The 20,239-nt window shown below is 42.2% G+C and overlaps 1 protein-coding gene across 2 annotated transcripts in view; it reads right to left on the bottom strand.

Moving 5' to 3' along the window:
* Nucleotides 1–10: 10 nt before the first annotated feature.
* STK38 (serine/threonine kinase 38) overlaps nucleotides 11–20,239 on the bottom strand; it is a 128,880-nt gene continuing 108,651 nt past the window's right edge. For both annotated transcript variants that reach the window (XM_027603555.1, XM_027603556.1), the window contains 2 exons: nucleotides 6,978–7,108; nucleotides 11–716 (listed from right to left, as the gene is read on the bottom strand). In XM_027603555.1, the coding sequence (XP_027459356.1) occupies nucleotides 612–716; nucleotides 6,978–7,108 (236 nt within the window). In that variant the 3' untranslated portion in view covers nucleotides 11–611. The remainder of the gene's footprint in view (nucleotides 717–6,977; nucleotides 7,109–20,239) is intronic.

Raw genomic sequence — 20,239 nt, 5'->3', positions numbered from 1 at the left:
TGCTCAAAAAATAACAATATTTATTTCATTTTTTAAATTATTAATTTTAAATAACACTCTTCCTACAAAGAACTCAGAATGTATATATGGAACTTATAGTTTATAACCACAAACTTTCTTAATACTTGTAATACTTCGAAAAGGGGGAAGAGGGATGATGAGGTAGACAGAGAGGTAAAAGAACAGGGCACTGCAGATCTGGACACAGGCAACAAGGGTGGGGCCAACAGCTGGCTGGGGGGCCTGGTACCCTGGGAAGGGCCCGGAGAAAGCACCCCTTTCTTTGAGGATTAGGTCCAGTTTTACTCATGGAAGAAAATGCTTAAGATTTCCTTATAAGGAGCACTGGGACCATCCACAGCACTGGTGTTTTCTAAGTGGCAGGGCCTCCTTGGGCGTTCCCAGCAAGCAATCTCAAACATCTCATAGCTGGTCGCTCTGCACAGACAAACGGCCAGTGAGTCTGGCATTCTCCAACAAACCAGGCGTGAACCAACACTGATGGGTAAAAACAGAGGGAGACGGAGAAGGGTATTCTTCCATCTGTTCCAGTAGGATTCAGGGTTTCTCGGAGGACAGGAGGAAAGCAGAAGTTGGCATTTGCATTCCTTTTATATCAAGCGGTTATTCCAGAGAAAGCGCAGCAACACATGAACTCCTCCAAAGAAAAGCAAGACAAAATGAGCCAGTGCCTCCCTGACTTCCTGTTGAAAATCCTGTTTAACACAAGATCGAGAGAGAGGTTTTAAAAAACAACAGAATAATCCAAAGATAGAAATTCAATATTAAGATTAATTCAGTGCTGGGTGCCTAGGTGGCTCAGTTGGTTAAGCGTCTGCCTTCAGCTCAGGTCATGATCCCAGGGTCCTGGGATCGAGCCCCGCATCGGGCTCCCTGCTCAGCAGGGAGCCTGATTCTCCCCAGCCTGCTGCTTCCCCTGCTTGGGCTCTCCCTCTCTCTCTGACAAATAAATAAAATCTTAAGAAAAGAAAGATTAATTCAATGAATGCCACAAACAAACTCCTTGGATTTATGAATCATATGAGCAGGACAATATCTCGGTCTGTTTTGTAATGGTCGCATCCTCCGCACGCCTTGGGAAGTTTTCCCCTGGAGGTGTTTTCCCATTATCTTAACCATCAGCAAACTGGGGCTTCTTTTCAGGGCTGATAACCTCTTCCTCTGGCTTTGCAGAGCACTTCCTTAGTCCTTTCAAAGAAGCAAGATGTTTGCTTTGGAGTTGGAAGAAAGGATAGGACTTAGCTGAGTGTGTGTGGGGGGGTGAATATGAGTAAAGTTGGAGGTGACAGAGAGCACAGCAGGTCTGTGGAGCGGTAAGGAAACACCACTGTTGATCTGCGAACATCAGGAGAAGGCTGAGGGTCCAATACAAATGGGTGTCCCCGTCCCTGCCCCTCCTCCTGTGGTCTCTTCTCAACACAGCAGCGGTGGGGGGGCTGTGAACGGTGCCTACTCTGCTCAGAGCTCTCCAGTGGCTCTGCCTCAGGCCTCCTGGGGACCTCAGGGCCCCGCCTAATCTGCCCCCACCACTGCTCCGACAGTTTTTTTTACTACTTTTTCCCTTACTCAGCCTCAGCCTCACCGCCTCCTTGCTCTTCTTCAAACATGCCAGATCCGCTTCTGCCTCAGAGTCTTTGCTTTCCATCTGCCCCCACTGCTCGCGCCCCCCCCCGACATCCATGCTCCCTCCCATACCTCTGTCAAGGTTTTGCTCAAAAGTCACCCTCTCAGTAAGGCCTTCCCTCCTCTACTTAAAACTCTACATCCCCCAACACGCCTCACTCCTTTCCTTGCTGTATTTTTCTCCACAATATTTATCAGTGTCTGATAAACTATATACTTTGTTTGCTTATAGTTTGTCTCCCTTTTAGAATATCAACTCCATGAGATCGGGAGTTTTGTCTCTTTTATTTATTTTTTTTAAAGATTTTATTTATTTATTTGAGAGAAAGAGCGCGCGCGCGCGCGCACACACACACACACACACACGGGGAGAGGAGCAGAGGAAAAGGGAGAAGCAGACTCCCTGCTGAGCACAGAACCCGATGGATGCAGGACTTGATCCCAGGACCCTGGGATCATGACCTAAGCCAAAGGCAGCCGCTTAACCGCTGAGCCACCCAGGCGCCCCAGTTTTGTCTCTTTTAATCTCTGCCATATCTCCAGTACTTAAACAGATCCTGACACACAGTAGATGCTCAATAAGTATTAGTTGAATAAATGAATGAATAAATGAGTGATAAACCAACAGTAGCAAGCTAAAGAATTTAGGCTTTGTCCTGTCAGCAACTGGGAATCTTTAAAGGATTATTTCCCTTTAAAGTTGATATCAGTTAGGAAAGTTGAATGAACTTCCTTCCAGGAAGGTAGATGAGAAAATGTATAAAGCACCAAGTCAGATGCTCATGAGCATCTGATGCTCATCTGATGCTCATTCTTACATATATGTAAATTCCAGTTTTGCCACTTAACTGCTGAGTGACCTTCAGTTACCTAATCTCTCTGAACCTCAACTCCTTCTCCTGAAATACTAATCCACTAATCCATAAAATTATTGAGAGAATTGAATGAAACACGTAAGAGTCTTTCAAAGAGTACCTGGAAGAAATTGTTTAGTAAATGTTAGCTTCCCTCCCCTCTTTCTAACAAACTAAGAAATTCCATATGCATTATTGTACCAGTCAGTGTCCCAGAGGAAACAGATGGCACACTTCAAATTAGGATAAATCAGGGAGAGTTAAATAAAGAGACTATCTACAAAGGTGGGGGACACACGGGGTGGTGCAATTCCCTGGGCTGGTAATGTCTGAGCTGTTGCCACTCCCAGGCCTGTAGGGACGGCGTTGGGGGGAGCACAGTTTCTAGAACCCAGAAGGAGAGAGTCCTATGGAGAAAAATATCCCAAAGACATATTTAAGATCCTAAAAGTGACGGGAAGACTATTTTTAAAACATACTTTAGGGGCGCCTGGGTGGCACAGTTGGTTAAGCATCCAACTCTTGGTTTCAGCTCAGGCCGTGATCTCAGGGTTGCAGAATCAGGCCCCACACTAGGCTCTGCACTCAGGGTGGAGTCTGCTTGAGATTCTCTCTCCCTCTCTCCCTGTCCCTCCCCTCCCCCTGCCAAATAAATAAATAAATAAATCTTTAAAAAATATAATAAAAACAAAACATACTTTATACCTAGGAAAATTACATGCCCCAGATGAAAAAGAAAAAGACCAGGTCCTTGAAAATCCCTCAAAACCCCTAAATAGCGAAATAGAAGATGCTATTGTGAGAATCAAGGCCTATTTGAAAACAAAGAACACGTGCTTAAGTGAAAAGGACAAGAAATCAAGCTATATGGCAGCTCAAGGACAATCCATTCAGTAGACAAAAGTATAGCTCAGGGAACTGCTTGCTAGGGAGTTCCAAAAGCAAGAATAAACGTTTCTTTAAATACACCAAAAACAGGAAGACATCTGGAGTATCAATGCGACCACTTGATTAAACAGAGTACAAAGGTAAATAAATGATGACTATATATGAAATGTATCATTCCCGATTTGAAATTCTGTTAAAGTTGCTTGATTTAAGTCTTCAAGCAGCAGAGTAAAGCCTTGAACATTTTAGAGCCAAACTTTGGAGGAATTTTTAAAAGTATTTTTTAAATGTACTGTGCTCTATTTAAAGGTGTTCAAAAAGGCAATTTTGTGGTCCAGGACAAGATATCTTTAAAAGTCTAGGGCAAAGCCAGCTTTGTAAAATGCTGCAGGGAAAGGTGGGGCAGGCATAAGGATAGACATATAGATCAGTGGAACAGAATGGAGAGTCCAGAAACGGACCCTCACATTTGTGCCTAATTGATTTTTGACCGGGATGCCAAGGCGATTTAACAGGGGAAGAAATGGTGCCGGGACGACTGCGTTGTCCACACGCAAAAGAATGAAGATGAAATTGTAACTCATACCAATATACAAACACTAACTCCAAATGGATCGAAGACCTAAATTGAAGAGCTAAAACTATAAATCTCTTAGAAGAACATATAGGTGTAAATCTTCATGACTTTGGGTTAGGCAATGGTTTCTTAGATACGACCCCAAAAGCAGTAGAAACAAAAGAAAAAATAGGTAAGTTGAACTTCATCAAAATAAAACACTTCTGTGCTTCAAAGAACACCATCAAAAAAGTGAAAATGGGAGAAAATGTGCAGATAAGATATCTGGTAAGGAACTTAGAACTAGAATGTATGAAGAATTCCTACAACTCGATAATAAAAAGATAAATAACCAAATTTTAAAATGGGCGAAGGATGTGAATAGACATTTCTCCAAAGATACACAAATGAGCAATAAGCACACAAGGAGATACACAACACTAACCATCAGGTGAGTGCAGATCAAAACCCCAATGAGACTCCACATCCACCAGGCTGGCTGTCATAAAAAAGACAGTTAACAACAAATGTTGACAAGGATGTGGAGAATCTGTCACCTCACATCCTGCTGCAGGGCCACAGTGTAAAATGGTGCAGCCACTGTGGAAAACTGCCTGGAAGTTCCTCAAAAAGTTAAATATAAAGCTGCCCTGTGACTCAGCAATTCCATTCCTGGATATGCTCCACGAAGAACTGAAAACATATGTCAACACAAAAACTTCTACACAAATGTTCATGACATCGCTATTCACAACAGTCAAAAAGTTGAAACAACCAAAATGTCCATCAACTGATGAACAGATAATATATACAACTGAATAATATTCAGCAGTAAAAAGAAATAGTATAGGGCGCCTGGGTGGCTCAGTTGGTTGAGCGTCTGCCTTCGGCTCAGGTCATGATCCCAGGGTCCTGGGATCCAGCCCTGCATCAGGCTGCCTGCTCAGCGGGGAGTCTGCTTCTCCCTCTGCCCTGCTCCTGATCTCTCTCTCTTTCTCTCAAATAAATACATAAAATCTTAAAAAAAAAAAAAAAAGAACAAGTAGAATACTGATGGGTGTTACAATATGGATGAACCTTGAAAAAAACATGCTACATGAAAGAAGCCAGACAGGGAAGGTGGCATATTGTATTAGTCCACTTACATGAAATGTTCAGAACAGGCAAATCCATGGAGACAGAAAGGAGTTGGGTGGGGCTGGGAGCAAAAGTGGGAGGAAACGGAAGTGACTATTAACTATTGGGTCTGGGGTGTCTTTCTGGGGCGAAAAAATGCTCTACTGTTGATTCTGATGATGGTTGTACAGCTCTGTGAATATTCTGAAAACCATTCATTGTACAGTCTCAACAGGTGAATTGTACAGTATGTGAATTTTATTCTTCCATAAAGTTATTTATTTTTTAAAAAGCTGGGGGAGTTCAGTGTCAACTTATTAAGCTGTAGGCATAAATTTAAGACATAAGTAAATTACAGCTTCAAACGGAAAGGAAGAAAGAGAGAGAGAGAGAGGGAGGGAGGGAGGGAGAAAAACGGAATAGGAGGTTACGCGTAGAGCAGTGCCCTCTTGACTGGGTTGAGGCAAATACAGAAAACAGGTGTTGTGATTTGTCCTCTGTTCTCTCCTCCTCAGGGAAAAAAATTAGAGTACTCAGAGTTAGGAGATAAAGATGCAGGAATGTTGAGCTAAGGACCTCCCTAGAATTCACAAAGTACAGTCATCAGTGAGAACTTTCCTACAGAAGAAACTGTAGCCTAGAAGGAAAATGGTGACTATCAGGAGTATGCGGTGATAAATGATCCATAGCAAAGAGGTCGTCAGCTCCAACTATGAAAAGGGCAAAGGCAGAAAACAAATTAATTTTTTGGCTGAGATAACATTTAGTGATCATTTTCTGTGGGTCAGGCTCTGTTCTAAGTGATTTACATGGATTATCTCATTTGATTTTCACAGCAGCCTATTCTCTGACCCTTCGTTCGTGTTTTGGCTCAGGGAATGTTTTATCTGAGGGAAAGGCTGAGTATTGTCCACCTTTGGACCAGAACATAAAAGAGGACATGGCACCCCCTGAAGCCAGCATGATGGCAGCAGCAGTGATGACCAAGAATTCATCACAGGACAGGTCCATTTGAGGGAAAGAAGTTGGGCTCTGGGACGCCTCGGTGGCTTAGTCTGTTAAGCTTCTGCCTTCAGCTCAGGTCATGATCCTGGGGTCCTGGGATCAAGCCCTGCATCGGGTTCCCTGCTCAGCGGGAAGCCTGCTTTTCCCTCTGCCCTGCTCCTGATCGATCTCTCTCTCCCTCAATAAATAAATAAATAAAATCTTTAAAGAAAAGAAGAAGAAGAAGAAGTTGGGCTCTGAGGGCAGTCCCCACTCCCCACCATGGAACCCACATATCATTCTCTCTCCACTGCCTTCTCTCCCAATCAGGAGAAACAAAGAAATCAGCAGGAGTAGGGCTTAGATCATCACCTCTGGAGGGTTCAAGGAGGAAAACCACCACTAAGGCAGAGGTTTTTCCTCCCTGATTGAGCATTAGATTCAGCTGGGAAGCTTTTAAAGTGCCTGATGCCCAGGCCACACCTCATGCCAATTAATCAGAATCTCTCAAGTAGGTGCCCAAGCAGCTGTAGTTCTTAAAACCACACAGCTGAATCTAATATGCACCCCAGTTTGAGGGTGTGGAGCAACGTTTCTCACACTTTAATGTGCACGTAGATCTCCTGGGGTGTATGTAAAAAAATAGATTCTGATTCCAGCACTGAGGCTGGGGTCTGAGATTTTGCACATTTGACCAGCTGCCAAATGATGCTGCTGTCTAGCTGTCCATGGACCACAGTTTGAGTAGCAAGTATGAGATCAAATACCGGCTTTGACTCAGGTTCACAATTTTCAGATCTAATGTTTCATGATCTGGACGTTATTAATCCATGTGTTCTGCTAATTCCTGGGCGTCCCAGCCACTTGACAGCCATTGCTCTGTTTGCTCTTCCTCACTACCTGACTGGCTGTTGCTGGGGAAACTGAAGACTCACCTCTCGAACCATCCTACAGTCGATGCTGTCCCCGATGTTTCTCAACTGCATGGCCAACTTGTGGATTATTTCCTCCTGGTGATGGTTCTGGCCAGTGCTACTCTCCTTGGGCTGAGAAGGCAGATCGTGATCTACATGGACAGAAAAGAATTCGAAAGAGATTATTAACTATCTATAAATCACTTGCCATTAGTTACCAAAAACTGTCTTAGACAATGAGAAGGATGAAATCTCATCATCAATGATTATAGAAAAGCAAAGTCTTATATTGGAATAGATTAGCTCTTTTGAATAAAAATGTAATTCAAACTACATTCTAATTTCAAACTTTCTAGTAGTAACATCTAGTAGTAACATCAAGTAATATATTTCACTTAAGATGGTATATCCAAAGTATTACCATTAAACATATAATCAATATAAGATTATTACCAATATGTTTTACGTTCTTTTTTATCGTACTTAAGTCTTTCAAATCCAGCACAAATACCTACAGCACATCTCAATCCAGGTGCTATCTTGCTTTCCAAGTGGAAAATCTTGATCTGTATTTGGATTTCATGCAATTTACAGTTAATTTTTTTTAAAGATTTTATTTATTCATTTGAGAGAGAGAGAGCATGAGGGGGGGGAGGGTCAGAGGGAGAAGCAGACTCCCTGCCGAGCAGGGGGCCTGACGCGCGACTCGATCCCGGGACTCCGGGATCATGACCTGAGCCGAAGGCAGTCGCTTAACCAACTGGGCCACCCAGGTGCCCACAATTTACAGTTTAAAAGGTAGATTCATACATCCAAGTTGTTCCAAACATACTTAAAAATTTTCCAACAGTGAAATCAAGCATCAGGGCGCCTGGGTGGCTCAGTCGTTAAGCGTCTGCCTTCGGCTCAGGTCATGATCCCAGGGTCCTGGAATCGAGTCCCACATCAGGCTCCGTGCTCGGCGGGAAGCCTGCTTCTCCCTCTCCCACTCTCCCTGCTTGTGTTCCCTCTCTCGCTGTCTCTTTCTCTATTAAAAAATAAATTAAAAAAAAAGAAGAAGATAGCAGGAGGGGAAGAATGAAGGGGGGTAAATCGGAGGGGGAGACGAACCATGAGAGACGATGGACTCTAAGAAACGGACTAGGGGTTCTAGAAGGGAGGGGAGGGGGTGGGGGAATGGGTTAGCCTGGTGATGGGTATTAAAGAGGGCACATTCTGCGTGGAGCACTGGGTGTTATGCACAAACAATGAAACATGGAACACTACATCGAAAACTAATGATGTATGGTGATTAACATAACAAAAAATTAAAAAAGATAATAAATTTTAAAAATCTTAAAAAAGAAATCAAGCATCAGTCTTTAAACTTAAATAAATTGTAAATAAATAAAACTTAAAATTTAGTTCCTCAACGGGCCACATTTCATGCGCTCAGGAAGCAAACATAGTTAGTAGTGATTGTACTGGACAGGGCAGGTCTATATCTTTATAGTTTTGTAAAATAGAGTTTTCTATTTCATGCTTATATCCATGATCCTTGAATGAGTTCCTCCAAACCTTATTTGCTTCCAACAAACAATGAGTGTTCTGTTGGGTTTTTTTAAAGATTTTATTTATTTGTTAGAGAGAGAGAGCATGGGCGAGACAGAGAGTGAGCAAGGGTACAAGCAGGGGGAGCTGCAGGCAGAGGGAGAAGCAGGCAGAGGGAGAAGCAGGCTCCCTGCTGAGCAAGGAGCCTGATGCGGTACTGGATCCCAGGCCACTGGGATCATGACCTGAGCTGAAGGCAGACGCTTAACCGACTGAGCCACCCAGGCATCCCAACCAATGAGTGTTTTTAAGCAATACAATGAGTAAACTGCTGTGCTGGCTGCTTTGGGGAGTTTATAAAGAATAAAGACAAGGTTTCTGTCCTTAAGTTGCTTACAACCCACTGGTTAAGGATGAAACAATTACCAAGTGCTTCAGGAATACAGAGGAGGAGGAAATAAATTTGGGCTAAAGTAGATATAAGTATGGCTTCATAGATCCGTCAAATTTTGCATTGAACCTATTTTGTTTCAATACAATTTGAGGACTTTGATTTTTCAGGCTTTGTACTGAGAGACTAAGCCCTGTCCTCACGAAGTCTAGCAGGAGAGAGACACAAACTACAATTCAACCTGTTATATGTAGTAAGAGCAAGGTCTACACAGAGGAGTCAGGGCAGATGTCCCAAAGAAAATGATAGAACTGAGTTCAGTCTTGGAGAATGAAGGATGAAGAATTAGCCAGAAGGGAGAGATGGGGGTGGGGCCAGCTGGGGAGGAATGGCAAACAAGACCTTCCACTCTATCCAATAGAGCAGGGGACCCACCGAAGGGTTTTAAGCAGGAAATGACAGGATCAGATTTGCTCCTAGCTCTTTCCCTCCAGAATCGGAGTGAAGATGGGTAAGACTTAAGGCAGGGAATGCATTAAAAGGCTACCGCAAAGTGCTGCGGAGAGATGATAGGAGTTGCCTTACAATAACTAGCATGCTTACCACACACCAGACCATACGGGCATTGTCTTACTGACTGACTACTCCCTTGCAATGACCCCCATGCGGTCATTACCCCATGCTACAGATGAGAGAGAGCTGTGGGTTAGGGCAGCACCTTTCAAATTTGGCTCCACCTTGGAATCCCTTGGGGAGGCTTTTAAAATTCGCACTGTTCAGTCCTCACTCCATTCCAGTGAAATCAGTTGAGCCAAGCATCAGTATTTTATTTAAAGCTCCTCAGGTAGTTCCCATGGGCAGCCAGGTTTGAGGACTGGTGGTTTAGAGGGGTTGCGTAATTTCCCCAGGGTTTGAAAGCTAGTAAGTGTGAGAGGCAGGATTTAAACCCAGGTCTGCCTGGTTGCAGAGCCCATGCTCTTAAACCTCAGCATACAGAGCCTGAACTAGTACTAACCTGAAGTAATCTAACAGGGGTGGAGTGATGAGAACAGATTCTATAAATATTTAAGAAGCAGAATAGGCTGGAATTTGGCAATAGACTAGCTGAGAAAAGTGAGGGAAAAGGAAATTCTTACTTTTCCAGCTCAGGACACTGGAAAGGTGATGGCACCATCAGCCTGTACAGAGGATGAGGGTCAAGGGAGGATAGGTATAGAAGGCAGAGGAGGCAGGTTGAAAGAGGAAGATGGTAATTTTAGATTCATTTATAAATTTGAAATACCTGTAGGACATCTTAGCGGGCATCTGGGATATAGCTGAAGCAAAAAAAAAAAAAAAAAGGCATGTATCTGAAGCTCAAGAGATGTCAGAACTTAAAGATTTAAGAGTTTAATTTCTTTATTCAATAAAAATGCAGGAGTGGATGAGATCTTTCAGAGTTTATATAGCTAATGGATAAGATTAATGGTTAACAAGGTAAGCAAAGGAGTAAAAGCCCACAAAAATGACTGAGAAGGAATAGTCAGAGTGGTAAAGGGGGAATCAGGAGAAACAGTGTTTCCTAACCATTTTTCAATGCTCGCTGAAAATTTCTTTCTCGGGGCACCTGGGTGACTCAATTGGTTAAGCATCTGACTTCCGTTCAGGTCCTGATCTCGGGGTCCTGGGATCGGGCCCCGCATCAGGCTCTACACTCAGTGGGGAGTCTGCTTCTCCTTCTCTGTCTCTCTCTATCCCTCCCTCCGCTCATGCTCGCTCACTCAGACTCTCTCTCCCCTCTCTCTCAAATAAATAAATAAAATCTTTTTAAAAGAAAAGGAAATCTCCTTCTAAAATATACTAATGGGCAATGTTACTTGGTTAACGATGGTATACAGAATATGACTCTGTGTGTGTGTATGTGTGTGTTGATGACAATGACTCTGAATCCTGAAACACACCACCTTAGAGTCCTTTCATTAAAGATGCCAATCATTGTCTGACTTGCCCACACCCCCTTCCAAAAGAATCTGCCATGTTGCCTGAGAAATCAAGCTCCTTCTTCCATGTCCCCACCCCAACCACAGGCCACAGCTGTTTGGATCAGAGATGGGTAACTGACCCAAGAACATATAATCCACTGGCTGGCCAGGTAGTCAGAACCTCGCCCTGAAAAAGAACAGGGTCCCTTCCTCTCTGTTCAACGTTCGGGAGACTAAGAGAAAAATCGGCAGCGGGACCAGGAATGCTACATGATTATGATGGGCCTAGGGTAAGTCAAATCCATTTGCAAGCAAAAATTATGAAGGGGAAGGAAACATTGAAAGGAGAGATGGAGGAAGCTGGTTGACAGAGAAGAACTAAGCGAACAGACACTTATTAGGAAAGCAAAACTCAAAAAAAAAAAAAAAAAAAAAAGACTGGCCCCAGAATTGCCTCAGAACCTGACCCCTCCAAGTTCAGTTCTGTTTCATAAGCATCCTCACTAGCAACCACAGGTTTTTGGAGGTGACCGGAGTAGGTTTCTCTTCTCTGCAACCAAACGAATAATCATCAATGTCCGTATCAATTATCATTGTCCAGAGCTGTCAAATGTAGGAACAACTGCTTAGGAAATTGTGTTGGCTATAAACCGGCTTCAGGACAGACTTTGAAAGTGAAATTTTAAAATTAGGTTTCTGGGGAGTGGGGGGCGCCTGGGTGGCTCAGTTTTTAAGTGTCTGCCTTCAGCTCAGGTCATGATCCGAGGGCCCTGGGATTGAGCCCTACATCGGGCTCCCTGCTCCACGGGAAACCTGCTTCTCCCTCTCCCACTCCCCCTGCTTGTGTTCCCTCTCTCTCTGTCTGTCTCTCTGTCAAATAAATAAAATCTTAAAAAAAAAAAAAATTATGTTCCTGGGGCACCTGGCTGGCTCAGTCGGTGGGGCATGTGACTCTTGATCTCAGGGTTTGTGAGTTGGAGCCCCATGCGGGGTATAGAGATTACTTAAACATAAAATCTTTTAAAAAAATAAATAAATAAAAATATTTTTTAAATGATAAAATAAAATAAAAATTAGGTTCCTGGTACTACTGGCTTGTGTTTTGGTTCTCGTCATTTACCTATTCCTCTTAAAAGTTGAATGCAGAGACACCTGGGTGGCTCAGTCAGTTAAGCATCTGCCTTCGGCTCAGGTCATGATCCGGGGTCCTGGGACTGAGCCCCTTGTCTGGCTCCCTGCTCAGCGGGAAGCCTGCTTCTCCCTCTCCCTCTGCTGCTCCCTCCTCTCCACCCCCTCCACCACCCCCTCTTGTGCTCACACACTCCTGAGTGTACTCTCTCTCTCTCTCTCAAATAAATAAATAAAATTTTTTTTTTTTTAAAGTTGAATGCAAAATGGCTTCAAGGCTCTCTGTACTCAACCTGTTTAGTCAGCATTATTTGCTGACTAGAGAGAGATCGGTATCCCTGTCCTATACACATTTACACAGCAAAATAGCTATGCCACCATATTATAAGAAATATTATAAGATTACAGGAAAGAAATCATTAAATCAAAGCTCTAAAATAGTCATATATTAGAGAAGTAAAAAGTCTTGTGACAAGATAACCAAAATGAATTAAACATAAAAGTAAAACTCTGTATTTTCCAACTATCGAATTTTTAATATCCAGAGGGAAAAAGTATCTTGCTCTATGCTGAAAAGTTGTGTGACTGTCTATATGTGTATATCCACACAGAGTTCTGAAAATAAAATCATAGTCTAAATGGCCTACTGGGAAATTTGGGACAATCACGTGGTTAATCTTTTTGCAAGAATAATTCCTTCACAAAGCATATAATAAGCTTCAATGTACTGGAACTTTAAAAAATATTGCTGTGTGTTGAGAATCTTACATAAGAAACTTTGACCACCTGTCCCTTCAGTTGCGTTTAGGAAAACTTTCCAGCAAACATGCTTCTAAGGTTTTATAAGTGTTTCTCTGCTGTGAATATTTTAATTTCTCCTATGGTGATCATGCTTTCATAATCTTGATTTTGTTCACTAAAAATTGAGATTTAGGGACTTCTGGCTCAAGCCTGGACACAAGCGTTGGCTTCCCATTGGCCCTAATCCCTCCCAAGACACCACCAAAATGAATGTATAAAAAAAGAATAAAACCACAACAGGGAAAAGAATGGGAGACTGGGTCAACAGCAGATGAGAGGTCTATAGGTGTCCCTGGAAGGCAGAAGGCGGATGAGACAAGACATGGACAAATGAGCCAGGCAGAGAAAGCGCCAAGACCTCGCCACAGGAGCTCCTGAGGTTTGGAGGCCCATTTACTCCACTAAAACCCCAGGGCTGGGAGAGGGAGACCCCACGCTGACCGGAAGTCTGATGGGGATCAACTGCACCACATGGTACCCTTGACACCCCCAGGCCACTACACCTCACACAAACTTCAGGCAAAAAACCTCAGACCGCTCTTCTTTAATGGAAGAGAACAAATCTTGTGGAGAATGCCAAAGCTTCTTTATGAATGTTGGTGCCGCAAATTAAAGGTCTCCTTGTTGTAGCATTTGGGGGACCTGGGGCTAGAAAGTGAGCTCCCTAACTCACCTCCCTAAAGTCCTCCCAACTCAGAGCCCTCCTATGCCCCCATTTGAGTCCCCACTCAGTGGGGAGTCAGTTAGGCATAGTGGTAAAATTCTGAAGCCAGAACTTGGGTTCAAATGTAAAATCCACTACAGATAACACTATGTAACCTGGAACAAGTTATTTAATCTCTCTGTGCCTCAGTTTCTCCAATTATAAGATGAGAATAGTAATGTATTATTTCATCAACCCTAAGATTTTTTAATGCCTCCAAAATCAGAATGTATTTTATAACCTATGGCATGTCATATTTCAACATTTACCTTCTTAGTGTAAGAAAATTATGTTGTATTTTACAGTTGATGTAATTATTAAGCCTAATGAAATATCATAGTAACTACTTCATAGAGAGGTTGTTGAGATGACTGAATGAGTTCATATATTTACCCTGCACAAGTGCCCCGAACATGGATAGACACTACAAAAGTGTTAGTTACTCTTACCACCTAAGAAAACAGTCCTACTCACACAACAGCAGAAAAAACCCACACCAGCTACCCAGTCCATATTTCTTTAAAATAAAGGATCACTAGGCAATTGAGAAGAGAATGCAAGAGAAATACCAGAAAAAAAAACAAAACACTAATCCTGAAGAATACATGTAATTCAGGGAATGGAAGAGAATATTTGCCAATTTTAATGCATATATTTTGAGAGATTTAAGAAAATATCACATTCAAGAAACAAAAGAGAACGCTATGAAGAAAGAACAATCCTAGAACAAAATCTTTCCGATTTTAAAAATATGATTGCCAAAATTCAAAATACAATGGATGTTCTGAAAAAATAAAGTCAAAGGAAATCACTCGGGAGAAAAAAAATCAGAAAGTGAAAAATATATGAGAGAAGAGATAGGTGATGTAGAGGGCGAATATGGAAAGATGAGCATCTGACTTATCGGAGTGCCAGAAAAAGAGAAAGAGGGAGGAAATTTGAAAGCAAACAGTGTAAGAGAGCTTCCCAAAGCTGAAGGACACCAAACTTCAGATTAGAAAGTACCCCCCCAACACACACACACACACACACGCACGCACACACACACACGCGCGCGCGCACACACACACACACACACACACACAAAAGCCCCACCAAGTTCTCAGAACAACAAATAGGGAAGTAAAAACCTCACCTCCAGAACATATTAAAATTTCAAAACACTAGGCGTAAGAGATGCTAAAAATCTCCAAAGAGAAACACAGATTAGTTTGGCCGCTGACTTCCCAACAACAATGAATACTAGAATATAAAGGAACCATTTTTGCCCTCAAGAATTTTATGAAAGATATTTTCAACCTAGAATTCTACGTCTAGCTGAACTCTCACTCATACGTGAGAGGCAGACAAATGAAGACATTTGCAGATCTGCAAGGGCTCGGGAAGTTTTCTCCCATGCAGAATTCCTTAGGAGGTCTCCCGAGGGAGTATTCCAGTAACACCGAGTATGACTAAACCAAGAAAGAGAAAGATGTAAGATTTAGCAGAAGGCGAATCCAACCCATGGAAGGAAAGTTCCAGGATGACAGTGGGACAAGAGGCCCAGAGAGAGACTAGATGGAGCCAGAGAGCAGCTCTAGAAGGGCAGTCCCCCGAGCAAGGGAGATTTAGTAGAAGAGCTGGTATGGCTGAAAATTGGGGGAAACTCAAAGAAATGGAAACTATAAATCATGTGGCAGAAGAGAAGGAAAGGCAGTGAGAAAGTCCAGAAAACAATAAAAGGTCATACAGGAAGTTTATGGTCTGAATGTGCAGCAAATTTTAATGTGGCTTAAGTTGAAAATGAAGGAATTGTTTTTTAGTTCCTTTCAACAGGGTTTTTCTCTGTGTTCACCTTCATGGTACTCTACCTGTATGACTAGGCAAAATTTTAAGCAATTGCAGCTTTCGTCCCTTGTTTCATGGGTTATCACTTTGAGGAAAAAAATCATTCCAGTACATACGGATTTTATTGCTGGGAGCCACCACCCCTAAATCCCAGAGTCTTGCACAACCTTTTACCTTTGGATGCTGACACAACGGGGTGGACAGAAATGAGTGTGAAGACTTGCCGACACATCTGCTTCCAGACTGGAAAACACATACCTCCCTTTTGCAGAGACAAACCACCTTTGCCAGAAAGCAAGGCCTCACCTCAAACTCAGTGGGACCTTTTCTTTTAGCTGAGGAAAGAGCTTCTTTTAGGAGAGCTTGAAGCCATTAGCTAGTGCTTTAAGTTCAACCACTTTGAACATTTAAATCTGTCATGTGCAAAATCAACAGTCATTGCGTCATTTCACAGGACATCTTTTCTTCATCAAGTAAACATATTATAGTTGAATGTTCAATGGCTAACAATACCTGAGCTGAATAATAATTTCAAAACAGTTTGCCTCAATTTAGCGGGACTACTGATCAATCTCAGGAAGGCTCAAAGTCTCTCACCAAGGACAAACTGCCCTTTTTAAAAAGGACTGCTGGTATCACCCAGGATTGAAGTATAGCAAAAGAGAATTGGTCACGCAGGAAGGCTGAAAGGAAGTTCGCACGACAGCGAAGTGTGAATTTGAGCCACCAGACTAGATGAAGCTTCAAGAAGTATAGACGACTCTTCCAAGGGGTGCCCTGATGAAGGAAGGAGAGAGAACAGGCAGTCGCAAGAGGAAGGGGTGTGTCGAAGGAATTTTCTAGGTTGAGAGTCTTGAGCCGGTTTTGTAGGTTGAGGAGAGGAATTAGAGCAGGAATAATGGAAATAGAAGACAGAGAAGAGCAAATTGTTGAGGCAAAGTCCCAGAGGTTTAGGAGCAACGAGAACGAAAACACATGGAAAGATTAACTTTGAATCAAAGGTGAGGGGTGGGGGTGTACCCTTCCTTTGAGATAGAATAGGACATAAGATGTGACGTTCAGATAAAGAAGTCTGGGGCAAGGGAGAAGGAGATTCGGGTGTTTACCCCAACGACATCAATTTTGTACATGAAGCAGGAAACTACACCATCTGCTGAGAAAGAGGGGGATCCTGAAGTGGCTGAAATTAGTCACTAACAGAAATGGAAAAAAGAAAGCTGACCAGAGTTGCATAATAATAGGAGCTAAAGACAACCATCACCCCTCCCTCCCAAAAAAAGAGAAAGAAAACATGTGTATATATCCTTGATGGGCGTTCTCTTTCCAGCTGGTAGGTGTCCTAACCTTGAACCTAAAGAAAAGAAATTTTTATCCTAGGGGCGCCTGGGTGGCTCAGTTGGTTAAGCGACTGCCTTCGGCTGAGGTCATGATCCTGGAGTCCCGGGATCGAGTCCCGCATCGGGCTCCCTGCTGAGCAGGGAGTCTGCTTCTCCCTCTGACCCTCCCCCTTCTCATGTACTCTCTCTATCTCATTCTCTCTCTCAAATAAATAAATAAAATATTTAAAAAAAAAAAAAGAAAGAAATTTTTATCCTATCCTCCCATAGGGGAAGCTTCAGGGCTTGGCCCAGTTATTTTCTAATGTCCTGTTCTTAGACAAGATACTTAGCTTCTCTGGGCCTCAGTTTCCCCATTTGTTAAAAAAGATTCTAAGATTATTATGAATATTAAAAACTGATGTTCATAAAGTGCCAGGTATACAGTAAGCCTTATATTATATACCTTAGCTATTACCACTGAACTTGGTATTAGGCAATATTTACATAGGTATAAAAATGTAAACCGAGGTTACTGGTTTCCAACTTTTAGACTCAGCTGATAGACAAAGCATGGAAGAGTTGCTTGTGGCTGGTGGCCAGAATGTAAATGCTAACAACTCCGGCTATATAAAAAAAAAAAAAAAAAAAGTGTAAGGGACAAATAGCAGGGTGTGGAAGGCCGAGTGAGCAAAGGACAGGGAAGTTAGTGTCTGCGTCTTATAAAATGGGGAGTCATGTGATAGTGCTGAAAATATATGAAATGAGAAAGAGGAGTTTAAATTACTGAAGTTTCCAAAGACAGCAAATAGAAGTTTTACAATAATAATTGAACTATCAACCGTGAGAAGAGAGGGTATAGTAATGAGCTAAACCTCATCTGCCATGTTAAAGAATCAATGGGGGGAAAAAAAGAATCGATGGATGGCACCAATTTGATAAACCAAGAGATAGAAGAATAAACACACATTATTCAGAACAGTGGTTCTCAACTCTGGCTGCACATGACGATCAACTTAGAGACTTTAAAACAAAACAAAAAAATTTGTTGGTCTGGGAATAAAACTATACATTGGTGTTTTTTTAAAACTCCCCAGGTGATCCTAGCATACAGCATTGAGACTCACTAAACGGCACAACTGGAAACCATAGCCAGTTAAAGAGTTTCCCTTCTGGAAATGGGACAGTGGTATGGGGATGGAGGTGAAAGGAGAGGCTGGATACTAATTTAGCCTTCGTTTATTCATTCATTCATTCATTCATTCATTCATTCAACAAATAATGTAGAAGGCCTTCTATGTGCCAGGCACTGCTTCAGGCCCTTTTGACCACAACATCTCTAGTACTAGTTGATTTTTTTCTCATGGACATGAGTGCTTGGAAAAAAAATTTTAATGCAACGAAAACACAGCATCATTACCTGAATCCACACATTTAAATACTTTGGGCAGCCAGTGAGACCCACTTCTGCTTGAGTACAAAGTGCATCACCTATGCAGGGTGATACAGCTGGGGAAAAAAAAAAAATCTTTCACAAGGGGACAGCCAAGCTGTGAGCTGACTGGGAAAAGACAAAGGGAAGAGTGTCTAAGGGCACTGGAGAGTACCCACCCTACTTCACAGGCCCCCTTTCCTACTGCCAGATGCCACTGAGCCATGGCTGCCTGGCTGGGTTCAAAAGTAAAGAGCTCTGAGGGCGCCTGGGTGGCTCAGTCGGTTGAGCCTCCAACTCTCGATTTCAGCTCAGGTCATGATCTCAGGGTCCTGGGGTGGAGCCCCACGGTGGGCTCCATGCTCAGCGAGGAGTCTGATTCTCTCCCTCTCCTACTCCTTCTCCCACTTCCCCTCTCTCTACTCGTGCTCCTCTCTCTTTCTCTACAATAAAATAAAATCTTAAAAAAAAAAAGTGTTCTGAGGGCAACGGCCCCCAGAGTTCCCAAACCCTACAACAGGGTAGAGAGGGGGAGGGAGAAGATAGGCGGCAGGCAGGGCCAGGGTCTCGGTGCATTAACTCCCCTCAGCCAAGAGTAAGCCCCTAAGAAGGTGGCTTACGTAGTAGGTGAAATATATGGGCCTTTGATAAAAATTGCAACCATTCTGCCTGTCATTTCAGTTTCTATTGTTGTTTTCAAGAGTATCATGAAACCTACACACATTAATGACATTCTCATCTCAGGCCATTTTGAAATAACACCCTAATGATTAGTTGACACTTAACCAAGGATTATTTGAGGGTACCAGTGAGGTCTGAGAGCTCACCCAGGAGACAAGGTGCCCAGAGAGAAGAAAGGGCAACCAAGTAGGGAGACTCTCCAAATGGAGGTCACGTACTTCAAAATGGCTTTAGGGCCACCCCTGCCTGTGCCGATCAAAAGCATGATGATTTGCATCTATTAGTTTGATCAATTAACTGTCACCTGGGAAATACAAAATCCAGTATCTGCATTAGGAAGATGGAATACAAATTGGATACATTTCAGTAATGCACAATGGGAGAAAAGAGGAGCTATATAGAAGCCAACAAGACTTGGGTAGCTCAATTGTGTAGGCAAAGGGGCAGAAAAGGAAGGACATGGAGATAGGATGCAACAAAGGATTAAGTGTGCCAGAGAGAGATGTGTTTTGCATTCTGGAACTCAACATAGTAACTATTTATATTTTGTGCATGTCTGACCAACTGAGTGGTGAATTCCTTGAGGACTGTATCTATTTCATAACTCTGAGACCTAGCTCAGTGCCCTGCACATAGAAGGTCCCCAACAGATATTGTTATGATTTTAAAGATGTAGTTGCATAAGGGGGTGGAGAGAATGGGACAGAAAATAAGGTTAGGGTTCGATGAAAAACGTTGGCTATTCTATAAGTTTACCTAAGAAAAGCCCTTTTAGTTTCTCTTGAGGAGAGATCTTTCATTTAAACTTGTAAAATATCAACAATAATTCACATTCACATATTTTACCTCTTGGTATAGAACCTTATCAAAAGCCTAAAGATAACTCCCACAGTTAGTGGTGGGAGTGACATTGGTACAACCTCTGTGGGGGGCAGTGTATCTATCAAATTTTACAAATGCAAATATGTACAAGATCATTTGCTGTAGCATTGGTTTCAATATTAAATGATTGGAAACAACCTAAATGTATATCAAGAGTAAACTATCTAAATAAATTGTTATAATCACACAATGGAATATTATGCCATTGTAAATAAGAATGACACTCTGCAAGTATTAATGCAGAAAGATCTACAAATCATATTGTTAACTGAAAAAACAAGGACAGTGTGCTTTGTATGCTACATTTTCTCTAAAACGGGAGGGGGTATAAAAATCTATATTCACGATTGTTCTTATTTACATAAAGAATGCCCCAAAATCAAGAACAATGGTTGCCTATAATGAGTCTTCAGAGTGGGAACTGAAGAGACAGGGAACAAAAATGTAAGACTTTTCACCATATGCCAAAATTTTCATATTCTTTAGTTTACCCATGAAAATGTGTTTTTATAAGCAAACACACAGCACTTAATGTCTCAGTCACTGTTGCAAGCCATTTAAAATCAGTAATTCATTTATTATTAATGTATTAACATAAATACTCAAAATTTAATTTTTTTTTTTTTTAGAT

This window comes from Zalophus californianus, chromosome 7 (genome assembly GCF_009762305.2).
Source record: "Zalophus californianus isolate mZalCal1 chromosome 7, mZalCal1.pri.v2, whole genome shotgun sequence".
Taxonomy (NCBI): Eukaryota; Metazoa; Chordata; class Mammalia; order Carnivora; family Otariidae; genus Zalophus; species Zalophus californianus.
Note: the sequence above shows the minus strand (reverse complement) of the source record. Positions and strands in the feature narration are given on the sequence as shown.